General features: G+C 36.3%; 1 protein-coding gene across 16 annotated transcripts in view; it reads right to left on the minus strand.

Moving 5' to 3' along the window:
* LOC143895167 (uncharacterized) overlaps nt 1-19,147 on the minus strand; it is a 216,520-nt gene that overhangs the window by 91,445 nt on the left and 105,928 nt on the right. For 2 of the 16 annotated variants that reach the window (XM_077402097.1, XM_077402093.1), the window contains exon 7: nt 162-818. The exons of 10 other annotated variants lie outside the window; for them this stretch is intronic. In XM_077402097.1, coding sequence (XP_077258223.1) covers nt 538-818 — 281 coding nt within the window. In that variant the 3' untranslated portion in view covers nt 162-537. Of the gene's footprint in view, nt 1-161; nt 819-1,914; nt 2,266-8,659; nt 9,050-9,820; nt 12,498-16,095; nt 16,821-19,147 lie in introns of those variants that run through there. 4 more of the 16 variants (XM_077402084.1, XM_077402092.1, XM_077402114.1 and 1 more) reach the window with 4 other exon arrangements.

The following is a 19,147-nucleotide window of genomic DNA, read 5'->3' on the forward strand; positions in this document are numbered from 1 at the left end:
TTACTGTTATCCGATCGTTAATTATTATCTTGTATTCTCAAAGGGTTAAGGACTCGCGATTTAGAATCTGTGCAGGGCATAATTGCATGACAAATTAAAATGGAACAAGGAAAAGGGCGGAGGGGGGGGGTTTGATTTGCAAAGAATCTTAAAGATATTGGTCTCGGAATGAGATGTAGACTCTTTATTAAATTCCTCAGAGATTTATCTTAGACCTAAGATGATCCTCGTCGAAGGGACTTCTACGTTAGCATAGCGACATAAATATGGAATGCTTCACGATTCAAACACAAGTTGATAAAAAGAAAATATATCGAAACTTCACGTCGTACATGTTCTAGACAATAGTCGAGATTTCTTTAGATGATATACTATCGGCATACCAGAAAGAAATCACACGCGAAAATTTTTGTTCATTCTCGTACTAACCCGCCGTTCTACGAAAGCCTCGCGATCTTCGAGACCCCGGTAAGTAACTTCGACACTCGAGCGAGTAGAAAGTCGACGTTACTTAGCAGGCACGGATCGAGAGGGCTTTCATGAATCATGATGCTTCAGGGTGGCCATGCGAGGTACGAAACCGTGCTTGGCGTGTTTCGTCATGTGCACTTGAAGATACGACTTATAAGTCGCTCTGTACGGACAGAAGGAGCACTGATGCATCGGCTGCTTGCCGCACTCGTTCGTCACGTGCCTCCTGAGATTCTTCATCTGGTGATAACGACGATCGCAGTTGTCGCAGGCGAAGCGACCTTGGCCACGACACCGCCGTCGATCCTTCACCGTTTGTGTCACGTAATAGCTCATCTTCATGTAACCTGCAATCACGAAGAGCACTTTATTAATACCGGAAGTAGCACTGATCTTCATCATCCTCGTATTTTGATGGAAAGAAAAGCATTTCATTAAATCCCTGCCGGTGTGTTCCTTTAAATCGGATACAATCGGAACAACTTTGCTGACAAAATCTATTCAAGTCCTGTGTGACATCAGAGATAGAGCAAATAAATAAATGAAAACACAGGACAGGCCCCGTTCGTAGACTGAATCGTCAAGTCTTAACGTGACCAAAAAATAACAGCATAAAAAGAATGTATAGAGTTATACGAGAAGAGATCCGCTGCGTATCTGAAAAAGTGTAATATATAATGCCACAAGCATGCAAATACAATTACATCCTCAGTGTGCATCTGGTTAAAACAGAAAACATCCTTCAAGTGAATTTCTTCAGAACCTGTTCCATACTCACGCTTTGTACTCTCCGTTCTATCTACGTCAGTCATTAGCAAATTTCTTTTTCACCGCCTCTTCTTCCTAAATTTCACCATGGAGAATTGAGCGCCGATTGATTTCGTGTCTAGTGTACTTTCTAGGAATTCGAAATGGTGTTAGCGACAAGGAAATAATAACATGTGTCAATATTTCTCTCAGTGTATATTGCGAAGATAAGGAGAACAGTTTACAAGCTGCTATTAACGTGTAACAATCAATTATTCGAACATTCGAACGTTCCGACCCACATTGACGCGTCATTAATTAAGATATCGGTTTTATTTACAACTGCACAAGATATTTTTACGTATTCCGTGGAGAGATTTTCATGCAATTAACGATAAGATCTGTCAGAAATCTAGTCAGTTGATTATATATCCTTGTCTTGTACGCCAATGAGAGATTTCATAAACCTATTTTAAATAATAGAATAGATCCTTATTAAATAATTTGAACGCCAAACGTGCGACGTCAATGTTAAAATCAACTAATTTATAAACATCTTAGGAAAGACAGAACTTTCTAATATCACCTGAGAAATCAACATTAAAATCTTTGCAATAACAAAGAGGGGCAAACATAAAATTTATTTCAAAAAATATCAAAACATAATTCAATTGTCCCACTATTTTGCTATCAGCAGTGAAAAAAAAGAGAATAAATAAAATTAACCGATGAACAATTAATCGTCAGTTCGCGGGTATGGCAAATTCGGGTGTACATGTGTAACGTGCTTCGTTATGCTGGCCCTGTACTTGCTCTGGTGCTGGCAGTAAGGGCACTTGTGCTTCGGCGCCTTGCCGCACTCGACCACAATATGTCGACGCAGCGATCTCTTCACTTTGTAACATCGCCCGCAACGAGGACACGGGAAGATCTTCGTCGATACGACTTGTGCCGCTATTTGGTCTTCGATACTCCGACAATTCGACTTGTTTCGCTGCGAGGGCAACGCCAAGGGATCGTACTCCTCCATAACGTTGAAGCACCATTCTGAAAGAGTTTGGGCGATTGTTAGACGGAAATCTATTTCTGATATTTTTCTACATATGTATATATGTGTAATATAAATCGCAAACTCGTTATGACCAAGCGTTCGCATAGATGTTCTTCCGATAGCAATGTTGGTTCGATACATGAAAACCTATACTGAAATTACGTGAAAGTGTAATATATTTAAGCTGTGCCATGACACATACTGATCCACGTGTGAAGGAAGACTCTCTACTTTTCTTAGATGTGCTCGTACAAAATTGCGATAGTGTATTGGCGAGGGACAGCCATAAAATATTACCCAAATTTTTTTAGTACGACATGTAGATTACACAACGAAATGAACAAGGATTTATTAAAGAAAAATTTTGGCCCAATACTTGCAAATAGATGAAATAGACATGTGCAATCGAACTAATCGAAGATTAGAATTATCGATCAAACAAAAAAAATGAATCTAGATATACTTATAGATATTTATTTTAACACTTTGAGTGTCATGTTATTCATATCTGAGTATAAATTTCCGCAAAGACTCGGTCATCCATTTGTGAGTGACGGTTTTATTTACTCGAAAATAATTTTACTTGAAAATAATTTTACTAAATATTTAAAACATTAAAAAATAATATAGTTATTAAGACATTTAAAAAAGCAAGAAAATATTAATATAATACATCAGATTTATTAAGTTCAATGTCAAAATCAGCTTGGCACTCAAAGTGTTAATACGTAAGATAATATAAACAATTTTTAATTACTTACAACTTTAACTACTTACAATTTTTTTATTATCAAGATATCTCTTTTAAAAAAACATGTTCAAGTAATCCCAAATAACCAACCTATTATATCTCCGTAAACTTTCTGCTTAGCTACGTCAGTTTGTTAAAGACACTTTATCTTCAGCAAATAGCTCCACAATTCGCGAAATTGCCATCGAAAGAACAATGTTGCATAGTCACTCCTACGATTATAAATTAGATATCTTCTCATTCTACACATTATCTTCAATTATTTTAAAACCGAAATTATCACAATTGCTGGAAAAAAAGATTTATTCCAGGACTTTGTAAACTATATTAAAGCAATTTTTTTCGTTTAAAGAAGCCGTAATTACATCGGAATATGAACTAAGACGTCTCAGGACAACTGAAACAGAATGTCAAACGAGATTGATTAAGGGCTGTTATACAAAAGAAAGTGGTTCATCATAATTTTTATTGAAGTATCTATATAAATAGGTATCTATATAATAATACTTCGCGTTTCGCACGATTTCACGCACATAGTTGTCACGTTTTATAAACGTACAGCAAAGCGTATTACTACCTATACATAAGCGTGCATAGTTTCTATGCTTTTTCTTATTGTCGATCGTGCGTGAATGTTAATAAGTTCCTGTGCACCTTTTATAATTTATTGGCGTTATTTATCGGATGTTTGCCGATACCTCGAAATATACTCGTTACATTCAGTTTCGTTAACAATAAACTTAATCATATTAGCGTGAATCGTATTATCGTTTAACGAAGATTAAACAATTAAATAAGCTTCTTCAATATAAAAATTAATTATGCATATTGACTTGGTGCTTCTCTGTTTCGGAATTAACACTTATTAAACTTTGGTATTGAAATCTTCGGTGTTTTGCTTTCACACCGAATGCTGAATGATAATGCTGCTTTCTCAAATCGCTTAAACAAGCGATATGATACATTTGTATTTTAAATACATTTTTGCAGATACAAAACTAAATTTCTTATTTTAAAAATTTATAATGTGTAAGGAAGCAGTATATGTAAAAAACAAGTTTACATGTACTCATTAAGACTATCAAAGCCTTATAAAAAAAAATTTGTTTTCTTTACCTAAACTTCTAAAAGAATTTATATAATTTAGGAGTTTAGGTGTAACGTTAAATACGTCTTAAGTTAATTCTTGGCTTAGATTGTTACTCGTCAAGGTTTTAGTCTAAATAGTAAAAAAAAACTAAAAATATAAAAATTAAGTTGCAAATAATAGATATGTATAAAAGAAAAAAAATAAATGTAAACATAAGTCTATTTTTGATAATAAATCCACTATAGATATGTTACTATAAAGATCAGGCTTTGTAAATACAGTCTAACAATATGATATATATGCTATATCAAAAGACATAATAATATAAAATACAGTACAGATTGCGATCTCTTTCCTTCAAAAAATACAGGATGGTCGCGATGAAAGTCCGGGAAAGGATTGTACGTTTTTATTATTATATCTACATATGTGTGTCGGGAGGCTATTTCACTGATAATGATGCATAAAATGGTGGCTGCTTACAAAAATATAGACTATTGTATCATTGAAAAATAAACGCTCATTAGCGGTATTCTGTCGGAACATTCACTGCTTGCGGGAGGGAGAATAGAATGATACTAAAAGAAAAGCGTAGTAAATATATGCATATACGGTTGTAGATTCGGTTGTTAATGGGAAAAAATATATAACATTAATGGACCAAGGCTCAAATTGAATACGAGGTAATTCAGAATCATTGCATATGATTTATAATCAAATTCTAACGATGACGAATTCCAATTTTATATTAGCTCGTTCCAATATTTACGAGTTATTAGATTAGATACTTTCAATATTATTGTATTATAAAATAATTATTTGTTAAATATATTAACAAACTTATATATAATATATCTAATAAATTTATATAAATTATTAATGAATAAATATTAATAATTAATATAAATTATATATTTATACAATTACATAACATCATATCAATCATATGACCTTAATACTGTAATTAATAAAAATTATAATTATAAACCAAACACTAGTCAAATAAATACTGTAAATAGCATAAATTCTGAATTATCTGGTACAAATCATCCGCACGTGTAGCATATAATACATCATGCGTTTTCGGTCGCAGATACAATTTAATTCCCATCCGTTGAAGACGTCTTGTTGCCATTGGGCAAGGTATAAAAGTCGCTCAGCAGCTTCATATGCCTGCCATTCAGGTGAGTGTTCAGGCTCGACTTGTGCTTCGTTCTGTAAGGGCACAAGGGACAGTGGAACTTGGGCTCCACGCCGCACTCGTGCTTCAGATGCCTGGCCAGGCTAGAGTAGTAGCTATAGACCTTGCCGCAATTCTTGCACGGGTATGTCACCCTCTGGCAATTCAGATAGCCCACCGCGCGTCCATCTGGAAAGCAAAAGAACACGGGAACACCCGGTTAGAGAGCATCGTTCCTGGACGCGGCTGCGACTCTTCCTCGCGAATTCGTGCATAGCGTGCGTAGAAGAGTAGACTCTTCGACGATGTCTAGGGTCTAGCTGGGTCTACTCGTCTATCTCTCGTAGCTTATACTGGCCCAAGGGAGGTACGTGTCACGTTAAACAAAATTAAAGGTCACCCTATCTGCACATATTCTCACAAGCGTACTTGGTTGGAGATGCATTTCATGCCAAGTTACAATTCGCGAATATTGCACGAACATCGTTTCTCAATTACATCACAGTTAGTCTTGTATGTACAGTGAAGGAAAATGGAAAAAAAAAAAAGATAAACATAAAGTCTTGCAAAAGAGCGATGTATATTTAGCGCCATATATAAGTATTTTAATAATTAATGCGCGATAAGTAGGTTTACTTTAGCATTCAGATCACAGTTACAATCATTATCCTGAATAAAGAAAAATGACGTGTTCGAGACATATCGATCATCCTGAATATATGACAGAAATCTAAAATTGTTCTGGATATTATTCGAAACCAAAAACTTGTTGAAAAATATTTGAAAAATCTTGAATGTGTTAAAAGTCACTCGAATATCTTGAAAAATATATTGCTTTTAATACTACAGAAAATATATTATACTTATGTATATTACGTTATATACATCTTATATTATACATCATATATATACATATATATACATATATATACATATATACATATATATATATATACATATATACACATATATATACATTATATATCAAATATACATCTTATATTATACATATTATGTAAAAATTATAATATATTTTTACTTTTATAAAATTGTTAGATATTAATTTTACATTATCTCACAATCTCACTTACAATTAGATATAAATAATAATTTTACTTTGAGGAATTTCAAACGTTTTTGAGATATTTAAACATTTCCCAAGATTTTCTAGACACACAAATCATTCTCGATCTTTCAAGGTCATAAAAAATTTCCGGTTTCAAGTAATATTTCTCAAAGCAATTCATTTGTACAACTTAATGTACAACAGAATTGTCTAAAAATTTTAAAAAAAAGATAATATCTATTAATCCCGCGAATATTGATTAGAAACTGAAAAATATATAAGTTGCATTTTTCAGATATTAAATGATTTCGTCAATCTATTAAGTAGTTTCGTCAATCATTTTATAATAATCGGTGAATATATTTCGTGAACATCGCCATCGAATTGTCATAGCAGTTAGTTAAGATATATATATATATATATATATATATATATATATATAGATGAACATATTTATAAAATAAAATACAAATTGAATTAAAATTAATCGGAATCAGAAGACGAGAACCGGAATTTTAAGCGATAAAACTGCAAAGGCATAGGAACATCATGAGCAACATTAACATGTCTAAGAAGTTTGCTCTTCAACCCTGTTTGGTAAGGGCAATATCCACACATGAATTCGGGTGGTAACCAGACACTCTCATTGCATCTCTTTATGTGTTGATATAGAACCCGTCGGCTCTTAATCTTTTTATTGCATAATGGACATTTGCGCAACAATCGCTGGCATCTTTTCTCTGCAACAAATACATCCATAATGATTAATAAAAATCCTTACTAATCGATTCGCATATTCTTGAATAATTGCTAAAAATGTCATTAAGCTCTTTTTTTGATGAATCAATAGTTAATGGATAAAATCTGTATAAATTTCAAGAACTAGAAGAAAAGACAAAAAATATTTTTTTAATAAAATAACTTTTGCATTAATATTTATTATATATTATATATTATTTATATATATCTCTCTCACAATGTGTTTGTCTATTTTTATATAAAAATTATTTTTATCGCAATTTCTTTTTAATCTCCAATCTTGATACTATAATAATTTTCTAGCTATAGATAGACGACGAAACAGAAGTATATACTATATACAAGGATGGAACAGTAGACAACAACATAGAAACAAAATTCCGATTTTTATTAATGTTTTTCCATATTCAATGTTAGTGTAATTTTATTCGCTCCTTTTATTAATAATCGTACCGACAACATCACAATAAAAAGTATAACTACAAAATTATATCAACGTTTGAAAAAAAAGTTATTTATATAAGTTTTTATTTTCCAAAATTTTCTTTCTCAACTTATTTAATAATAACAAAAAATAGAATATTAAATAAACGAAAACCTACTACTGATTGCAGAAGTATAATATTTTCTTCACACGCATTATTGATAAAACAATAATTAAAAATATTGAAAAATAACTATAACTAAAAATATCTGAAAATGTTATACTCTTCGATGATGTCATCGATACTTACCGTTCACAAATTATAAACATATTTAATAACCACCATTAACAATTCATGCAATAATATAAAATTTCACATCCAGTTTTGTATAAGAGGCAGGAAAATGATAAATAATGTGCAATGTGCTGACAATCGAAGAAGAAAATCTCTTGATACATCTTTTATCGCGAAGATTACAGAATTCTCTAAAGACCTTTCTAATGCCACTTATTGTTAGAATGTTAGATAATCGTGATATTCTTCGAGCATTAAAAATTCGCATATTCCTCGAACTTCTTCACGTAAGTCGATCGTTTCGGGATGCCCTGTTTGCTGTATCGATGCAGAACCGATTTGGATATGCAGTAGATTCTCGCGGCCTTCCTCAAAGACATCCCATTGGCGACCGCGTCAATGGCTCTCCACACCTGTTCCGAATCGCGTATAAACACTCGCGATTTCGCCGTACTTTGTAAACGAGTCTCGTAAATAAATGGTCCTGAAACATGAAAGAGGCGCGAATAAAATACATATACTTAAAAGAATTCAGCACTTGGACGGAATAAATTCAACAGGAATTTCTTTCTATTTTCTTCTTATGTTCCTATCCGCAGGAAAAAAAATTGAATAAAATCATAAAACATAATCAAGAGATATTAAAAATGAGAGAGAAAGAAAGAACTTCGACGATGGCAATTAAAAGGAATGTATGGATATTCTCTAAAAAAAACTTCTCGTCTTCAAGGATTTGGTTTCTAGGAACAGCATTATGAATGACGAACGAGAGATTTGACTAATGTCTGTTGCTACAAGCAACACAGTCGAGAGATCTGAGTGCGATAAACAATTTGTTTTATTGAAGAACATTGAAATGGAGACATCTGTTGTGAGATACTGTCAGTCAATAATGTATTTTGTAATCAATCAATAATGTTTCGTTATCTGCTTTTTATACGCTCGCGTGGATCCTCCTTATGTGCGACTTCAGATTCCATTTGCGGTTGCTCTTATAGCTGCAATACGGGCAACACTCCGCCTTATTCTGGCCGCACAAAGCCTTGACGTGTTCCACGAGGTGATGCTTCCATCGGTACGATTTCGTGCACTTGGAGCACTTGTACCTACCAGTGTGGTCCACATGCTTGAACCTGAACTTGCGGGCATAGTTGCTGGATCTGTTGGTCGTATTCGTACCGAGGGCCTCATAGTTCTCCCAGACAACAAGCGCACCTGAAACACAAAAGCCAGTTTGTCAAGTATGCGTTGAAGACAACCGAGTTGTTAAGAGCAACCATTTGTGCGTTCCCAGGACGCGATCTGTTTTACTTAAAACATTTACATCTAAGCGGCATGCGATGAACAAGGACATCTTCAGAATACATCTCATACCTATGGGCAAAGACTGGAACTTTCGCATCATCTATATGTTCATCCTAATACCCGGCGTTTACCGCTCCAAACTGTTAAACCACCCGTAAGTGACTAGGGAAGGAAACATTCATCCGTCCCGTAATAATCCGCGTTTTTCTTTTTTTTTTTTCTTATTTATAGGATAGGAGAGTAATGTGGAAAATATTGCAGCTATCCCATGGCCAATCCAATGTAGAAATATTGAAGACTGATAACTGAAAATTTTTGTTAATTTAATTTTTAACTCTATGGTGATTTATTATAATAATTAACGATAATTAAGAGCGCTAAATAAAATGATAAAGCTTAGATTATGATAAAAAAAATTCGCATTAAGACTATTAAAATTGCGATAATATTACAATCGTAAGCGAGAATTTTAATGAGAAAGTTAGAAAAATTTATAAAAAAGATACTCGCCAAAAATTAAAAAAAAAAAAAAAACAGGGAAAAAATTTTGGAGATAAAATAACGCAATCTTTGGTGAGAAATTGAGGCATTTCACGATCTGTAAAAAGTCATAAGTGATTTATAAGAATGTGTAAAATAAAAAGACAAAAGGAGATGCAGTTCGAAGGATATTCTCGTGACTGCGAATATGTACACAGGTATTTATTTAGAAAGCAAACGAATGCGAAACATCGTTACACAAACACTTAATCGCTGCGTAGCGCAGCCGACGCGACATGTGGCTTCACCGATCTATCGATCTACTGATTTATCGACTGGAAAGATACATTAGCGGTGCGTTTCGTAGACAGGTGGTTTACATCGTTATCGTCTCTATAACGTCGTTATCTGCCGAATGTACGTCATCATTCACGTACGTAAGAAATTTCGCGGTAATAATAAATTTTTTTTGTAACGATCCCGATTTTGTCAGCATGCATTTCTCGATATGCAACTTTCCAGTGACTTCCCTTAAATTCCTAAACTTGTACCTTCTTCTGTTTACGAGGCTTCCGTGTAGACTTTGTTACATTTAATCGGCTCAGACATATTTTTACGTCGGAATATTATTTCGTTCCTATGTTTACGAAATGTCGAAGTTAGCGTTTCGAATTTGGATAAATGACTAATGCGTTTAAGTGATTAATGGGACGATACAGCGCTCTTCTCGAGTATCAGATAATAATTCACCTACGATCTACATAATATCTCTCGTTCTCGTTTCATTCTTTTACGATGTAATAACGGTTTGTAAAACGAAAGCAGGATGGCCGTGCGTTTACAAAGCCCTAAAAAGGAAAATCAATGCTCGTGTTAGTTGAAATCTGTATGTGTATATTGTAAAAGAGGCCACGCGCGGATGCATGCTTATCCCTAATCATGGTTACACTGGTCGTAAATGAAATTGCTTGCTGTCGTGGGACACGCTTAATTGCCGGTACGTCGATAAATGTAAGTAACTGTCGTCTAAAATCCGCTACGCCACATGGCTAAGTAAGTGTAGTTTGGAGCTAGCGTAATTTACAGTGAAATTGCACTATACACGAGCAGTCTCTATAATGCACGATAATCGACGGTACAAGGGCGTATTACTAATCGCGTTAAAAAATGACTCCATCGACATCTTTCTTAAGTTTATCGCTTATCCTTAAACCTATAGGTTTTTTTTTACTTTTAAGATCATTACGTAGTCTTCGATGATTGCCGTCCTCCGATCATCTTCCGGCGGCTATACTTACAGTTACGTGACCATTAATGTCTCGTTAGGTAGTAATCAGACTTTCCTGCCACCTTGCACACGCACACACACACGCACACGCACACACACACGCGCACACACACACACACACATACGAGAGCCCGCACATACATACGCGTGATATCGAAGTTACGAATTGTAATTTCTGATATTGTTAATTGCACCGATAGTGAACGGAAGGCGTTTTCCTCGACAGAAATGCGTGAAAAAGATAGAAAAGTCTCTGGCAAAGATAAAACATTCACTACGAAGATTCCTATTTGTAAAAGTAACAAAAATCTGTTGCCAAAACTGGAAATTATTAAAGTCCCAAGCTGGGATATGATTAACTTCGACGAACAAATGAAGTTCTTCGAAAGATAAAATTTTGATTGCGCTTGATGTGAGTATACTTGGATCTTATTCAATGAAAATCAGAATGTATAATTGATGTATAGTTATAATTGCACATTTTACTTAATATTAAGCAAAATACTTAAAGAGATGTATTACTCTGTGTTAAAATACATAAAAATAATATCCATATTATTATCTCCGAACCGCAGCTCGAAGCGGGTTCGTCTGAAATCTTACGGAAGAAAAAAAAACAGCCTTTGGACTAGATTTCGTTCACTCAATTAAGTGTAGTTATGTCTACAAAGTCACTTTTCTCACGTCGAACGATTTCTGCAAATGAAAGAAGCTATAGCTTCCACGTATTTAGGGCCTAAAATAAATGTGAAATAAAATCATCTCTCCCCGAGAGTTAAGTCGGTGAACGCGCCGCACAAGCACAACTTATATAAGCTAAAACAGTCGAAAATCGCTCTCACGGAGTCTCGAGCGTCAATGACGACATCACACAGAGTCTATAGTACGACACTTATTGTTAGTCCATACAGATCATTGATATGACGTGTCATATTACAACTACATACGACGTCTTGCGTTTTTCGAAAGTCGACACTCCGATATAAGCTTCTCAAAGCAATCGGACCATAAACGCTGTGCGCACTCACTGTGCTTCGGCCATCGAGCTAATATTTTAGCTCCTCGTTAGAAAGCCAGCACGCCAGCTTTCGCTCGAATACGTGAGCTTCCTATTAGATAAGAACATAGCGTGGGAAGATACGGGAGAACAGTTCCGCACATCGTATGATATTATCCGACTACCAGATTATCTGACTCGAGGAGACCGTGGCGAAGCTCTTCCTCCTGCGAAAGAATCATCGAGATCGCCGGGAATCTCTCGTCGATTCCGATCGCGGGAAGAACCTCGGACGAGCTCCTCGCGGAGACGTCGCCATTACGGAAGAATCGAAGACGTCGGTCGGCGAGATACCGGGGTGTCACCCCAGCGCGACGTCTACTTGATGTTGTGCACCGAGAGCAGGTGCTTGAGGAAGCTCGCCTCGATCCTCGATCTGTAGGGGCAGTACTGGCAGGAGAAGTGCGTCTCGAAGGTGACCATGCCGCAGCCCATCTTTAGGTGTTTCCGCAGGTTCGACGCCCAGGAGTACATCTGGCCGCAGCGGGGGCACACGTGCAGCCGCGGCCTCACAATCGGAAACAGGGGCGCATCTGAAATGAGAGGTGTCCGTTAGAGCGCGATCACGGAGACCGCGAGAGGATCGGGTAGGGCGAACCCGTGAGGACCCACGTGTAGGGGGCCCGGAGTCAAGGTAGCAAGCGTTGAACGCAACCAAGATAGTCTCTATACATCGAAGCGCATGCCTTGAGCAAGTCGAGAATGGATCCCCCGCGAAGACGTCCTCGGGATGATCCATCTAGCGAGATCACGGCGCTTTTCGAGGCCGAACGATTTCGCGCGAACATCTCTTCGGATTCGTGATCCGAAATGCGAACGAAGTTACGAGAGCGAGAGCACGACTGGATGTCGCACGGTCGATCGTCTCGGAAAGCGCTTCTTCGATCTCGAGGGAAAAAAAAACTAACACACGTGCGACTGTCTTCCTGTACATACGTACTTACTTCGTCCATTCTCACATCGGCACTCTTCGATACCTATGACCTGAAACAGAAATAATCCGCGAGGAAACCAACGGAAGGTTCACTGAATGGACCGGAATGGTCGCAGCCGGGAAGAAAGTAAGGGATCAAAAGGAAGATTATCATAGGACGTGTTGCAGCAAATATATTTTATTGCAGATATAATTTTCTTTTTCCTTTTTTCTTCTTTTGAAGGAGATAAGGACCGGTCTCTCTTTAAAAAAAAAAAAAGAATCGAACAGTCGTTTAGTCACGCGTGCGTCAATACAAATCTATATTGTGCTTGCAACACATGTGCCTCTTGAGGTTGCCTTTGAAGTTGGACTTGTAATCGCAGATGGTGCAGTAGAAATTCGGAGGTTTACCGCACGCCATTTTCTGGTGTAAACGTAGACTCGACGGCCACGAGAAGTTTCGCCCGCACAATTGACACGCGTACTTGACACCTGCAACAGAAATACTAGTCAGTGAGGAAGTCGCTTCACAGTCGCGCGGGATAACCGGAGGAGAATTCCCCCACGTTGCGAACGAGGACGCTTTCCAGCGAGTGCCTTTTTCTATCCGCGGATCTTTCTATCCTGCTTCGAAGACGCGAGATCTGACAATTAGTAACAAGTAACAACACGTAGCAAGTAGCAATATACCTATGTCTCTGAGGCACTTTCACACGAGAAATATTATTGATGTTACAATTTACGGATTTATGTGTGCTTGATTTTCTTTTGTTCACAATTGGATTTTCCGCGAAATGTTGGGAGATTCGCGGAGATCTCGTATATATATTATATTCTTTCTAACTGCAGAAAAATATTTTGACTGCTGAGAATAATATACGTACGAGATTCACTAATTCATATAGATTCCTCCATCTTCTTTCCTAATATTTTTGCTTGTAGGGAATATTACAAAATATGTGCTTGATGATTTTCAGCAGATGTGTGCAAAATGCTTAATAGCATGCGAGAAGGTAAAATGAGATGAAAATTAAAATACGCGTTTTATATTAATTGTAAGTGACGATTCACAGTATCATTGATGAAATTGTGCGAATCTGTAAAGTGCCAATTCCGTAAATTGATTCAAACCAAAACCTTTCACATGAATCTATGATAAATAAGTGAAACTTCCGAAGTTGCATTGACAATTTATTTCATCAAGATATGACATTTCTTTCGCAGAAAATTGAAATAAAGCATTGCATGGATCTGTTAGACGAGGCGGCGCGTTATTAATCACGTAATTTCTTTAATTTCTTAGTAAATTAATAAATTGATTATGAGAGAACTAAGCATGTATATTAAACAAATAACAAATTGTACTTAAGGAAGAAACAAAATTAATTCTTTATTCTGGACACAAACTGGCAAAAATATAAATAAGGTGCATATTATTTATATTTTTGCCAGTTTGTCGAGAATAGAGAATTAATTTTGTTTTTTAATTACTGGCGGAGAAAGCTATTGTTTTATATATTAAGGAAGAAATCTTAAACAGATAAAAATTAAATCTCTTTGGCAAAATTTCTCTCGATAAAACGAGATTTATTGTATGAGCCTTTTAGATCCATGCTGTATAATGCATAAGAAAAATATTGTATCATGCATATAAGGTTGAAAAAAAAATCTCAGGTTATATTCGTGAAGGATAAGTGCTTCTTCTTGACGTGTAATATATTCTTCTGGATTTTTCACTGCACTCGGTAGGCATATGCTCTCTAAGATTCTCCAAAGTGTAAAAGTGTCTTCTGCATCTGTAGCACCGATATAGCACCAATCCTGAAAATATCATCGTCAAATATCGGTTAACGACAAGATGATCCCGCATCGATCATGGTTTGTAAGGATTTGCAGGGACATTGAACGAAACACAAAGAACGCTCGACAAACTCTATCAGTGAACCATTTAATATCGCTTTCGTTTCAACTGACTAGATTTACAATATAATTACGATTAATTATAATAATAATATGAAGAACATTCGAGTCGATGCTTGTCGAATGACTTCGTGCACTGATCGCGTGCAACAATCGGTTATTTAATAAATTTATTTAATAAATAATTCATTTAATAAAAGTTCACTTAATAAATAATAATTTACAAAAACCCCGATAAATTACGGTAAACAATTTTCATTATTTGTCTTATTAAATACATAATATATATGTGCAGTTAATAACTGGTGCACAAGTCGCTAGATAATTCGGAATTGATTGCACAACAACATGATTAGTCAATAAGAAAAAGAAAAAAAGATTTCGTAAAATTACGCGAAATTAATCTCTGGATGCATCCTCTGGATGTGTTTATGCAGACTGCTCTTGTACTTGGTGCGATGCGGGCAATAAGGGCAACACTCCTTCGGGTCCTTGCCGCATTCGATCTTTAGGTGACTTCTCATGTTCCTCAACCAGCGGTAATACTTGCCGCAGTTCGGGCACTCAAAGAAACCCGGTTTCTTATCGAGATAGCTGGGGAATTTTAACTGGGAAATCTTCGGGTTCGCATAATTAGAATTGTGTGGAATTTTGTGCTGGCTAATCATCCGATCCTGGTGATACTGATGGATACTCTGCCAAGCTATCATCCCTGAAAGAAAATAAAATACAGCAGTTAGTAAGTGGTCACGGAAATTTCGAGGAGAATTTTAATGGCAGGCTGAGTCCAATTTATAGACTTTCGAACATTTTGATCGCAAGGGTGAGAACGCAGAATATGCAGCATGAAATGTCTCGTCTTTGCCTACTTCTTCTAAGTCTAATATATCATTATGGCTAGTTCATTTTTTTCATTAAATTTATTAAATTTATGCAGCTTATATCTACGAAAAATATATCCCCCGAATAACAATTAAAGATAAGTTGAATACAACATTTTTATATTAATTTTAAGCATTTCTGTTTTGTAGAAAACGTTGTTAACGAATAAAAAGCTGCTAGAAATTTTTAACAAGCGCCATAAAATATATTTTTTTACAAATAAACACTTATCGCTTCATGTTATAGAGTGATTGGACTCGTGCAAGATTATTTATATAAGTACGTGAAAAAAATGATCCAATTAATTTATTGTATAAAATTTGGCAAGTACTTACAGTGATATCGAATATAAATGTGTAAGAAAGGAAGGAAAATAAAAGAGGTAGATTTCGTATTGACACCTGAAGCAGGAATCGGCTTGAAAATAAAATGTATGTATGACTCGAGTACAAAATTGTCTTTCCATTTAGAATACATTATTGACAAATTCGATCGGATGCACTAACGCATCTACGCTTATGACTAATACTAATATAGATAATATACACCCGTAGAGAAACTTCACACGCAAAAAAGTCAATTAAAGCAACAAGTCAATTAAATCGCACTGACATACTCTCTCTCGTTACACGTTACAAGTTACAAGTATTGATTCACGCAATATCCGCAAACGTAAATTTAATCTCAATGGTAACTGCAACTACTGCCTTCTCTATTCACGTTAAATTCGCGCGTATACAAAGTCGCTGATAAAAAATAGAAATCGGATAATTAGGAAGACTTGCAAAAATGGTAACATGCGCGTGCGACGTTTACAAGCACTAGATGCTGCTGGAGAAGACATTCTTCCCGGGATGATTGGTGCGGATATGCTGATACAGATTGCCGCGTTGCTTCGTCCTGTGTGCGCAATACGGGCACTTGAATTGCGGCTCCTTGCCGCACTCGTGTCGCGTGTGCCTCAGCAAGGTGCCGCGATGCTGGTAACCCTTGCCGCATCTCTCGCAACGATACGGGTATATGATACTCCCGCCGCTCTGCTTGGACATCCAGAGTGTCAGATCCTTGATCGACATCATTGGCGAATAGAGCCGTTGCTGCAGATTCCTGGGCATAATCATGCGCGGTATCGACGGCTCTGCAAGCGAGAGGAAGAAGAAAACGGGGAGCGTTAGTCACGGAAAAAGATGCGGTGGCTGCGTTTATGAAGATATAAGTAATAATTAAAGTAGAGAAAGAAGTAGAGAGAGAGAGAGAGAGAGAGAGAGAGAGAGAGAAAGGAAAATGCATTCTTCGTTTTATTGTTTGCGTTGTATTATTTGGATATATAAATAAACGATAAATGCGAGACGGATGATAGACAAGACGATGTTTAATATACAGACGGAATATAATATTGTACCGCAAATTCCTAATTGGCAAAATAAAGATTTCCTAAATTTTGAATGTTTGAGTCTCCAATGTGAATCTGCAATTTGCGGCAAAAGATCAGCCTTCAAATTTCGTGACCCTGAAAAAGTCGGATTCTTAAATCATTCGATTATCTTACTATGGATCGATTTCATCAGAAATTTTGTTTAATCTCAGCTGTATCAGAATTAAAATGTTCAGCTATTTAAAATACAAACACATTTTTGGGAAAATTTAAAAAAAAGAAAAGTTTATTAAACTTCTTGATATAAACTCATTCGCTTTCGATAAATATAAGTTTACAAATTTCCAATAATAGAAGCAATTCGTTTTACGATTTTCCAGATATTTTTTGCTCATTTTGTCTTACAGAACCTATATTTACAAATTTCATCGAATTTGATTAACAGATTGCGCAATTAATTAATCTCTTTCCGCGATTAATTCATAAAATCAAGGAAACGTAAATTTACATCCAACGGAAAAGACATTGAATTATACAAATATCTATTTATACTAGTCATTAATTCATAATTTTTATAAATGCGCGAGCATACAGTACAAAAATATATAATAATAAAAATATTAGATCATCTTTTCTTTTGTTCTTTGTTAGACCTTTTGTATGTCTGTATGTACATTTCTTGTAAATTCTATAAATCATATATTGATATTCATCGCGCCATAATATGTGCACAATCTTTTTAATTTACACCCACACACACGTAATATCAAATTGGAATCGCTCAGATCAAAATGCTATTAAGTCTTCGGTATCGTTAAATGTCGACGTAGTACCATTGCAACGATTAGGTCGCCAATTCTATCGATTCTCTGTTCGAAGTGTATAGCAATTCACATCGGAAAAGTTTGACGGACCTAGAGAATCGAATGTATTAGTCTTAATAATAATCTAAACGATGGCATTAAACTATCGAGAAGGCATTAAACTATCCAAGTCGACTACAACCCAGCATTCTTAGGAAAGTAACAAGTGGTAACAATGCGGACTTGCTTTATTCGGCTGTAGTTTATAATACGGACATAGGTAAATAATCTATTAGGGAAATGACTTTATTTCGATTAAGTGAGAAAATATCGTAATTTATTCGCTCTTTTGGGATAACGATAGAACAAGATACAAAGAGATAATACAGATAAAATCAATTTTATCGTTCTTCCGTCGTTCATCATTTCTCTCTATCGCGTCTACATTCTGATCAACGATGACTAGATACATCAGCATCCGTACTGTAATATTTATATTACGTCAGATACGAACCCCCCCAGATATTTCCCCCCAACTTCTCATCTCAGACAAGGAGACTCGCTCGGGACTTCTTCATTAGGCTATACATCGTTCGGAAGCAATACGGATATCTGTTCGGAATCACGCAGCTTACGAAGGAGCTTTCGTTTCGACGAGTGCATTAAAGATAGATAAACGATACAAGAGCTCGTAACAAAAAAAAAAAGAATTTAAAAAAGTCGCAATATAAGGCACTATTTCGAAATAATTACGCGGATTGGTAAAACTGTTGCTCGGTAAGCGTGACGAGAATTGACGAACCAGCGCCTAGTATTGGAGGTTCGAGAACACCGGTGCTGGTTCGCCGTATTGGGGATTTATCGGTCCCGTCTTCGTGAGTTCTCTCTCAGTTAAGGTCGATCACGTAGACGTTCTGACCCCGGTGACACTGGCGGATGTGCCTGTAAACGTGACCGCGTTGCTTCATCTTGGCGGAGCAGTAGGGGCACTGGACTCTCGGCTCCTGACCGCATTCGAATTTCGTGTGTCTCTTCAGGTGCCACGCGTGTATATAGCTCTTCGAGCATCGCGTGCACGTGTGCCTCTCGATGTCGCCCTGCAAGTGTCCGCCCCGGCGTCTCCTCGTCGAGTTGAGCGGCTTCTCCTCTTCGTAGCTAAAGTTCTCGTACTCCTCCATCACCACCGAGCACATGCTCTCCAGGCTGGTCTCCAGCTTGATCATCTTCGCGTCTAAAAAAAAAAATCGACAGGACGCGGAGTTAGCTGAGTGATCAAGGTACGCGAGT

This window comes from Temnothorax americanus, unplaced genomic scaffold (genome assembly GCF_048541705.1).
Source record: "Temnothorax americanus isolate GAGA-0224 unplaced genomic scaffold, ASM4854170v1 Scaffold15, whole genome shotgun sequence".
Lineage (NCBI taxonomy): Eukaryota > Metazoa > Arthropoda > Insecta > Hymenoptera > Formicidae > Temnothorax > Temnothorax americanus.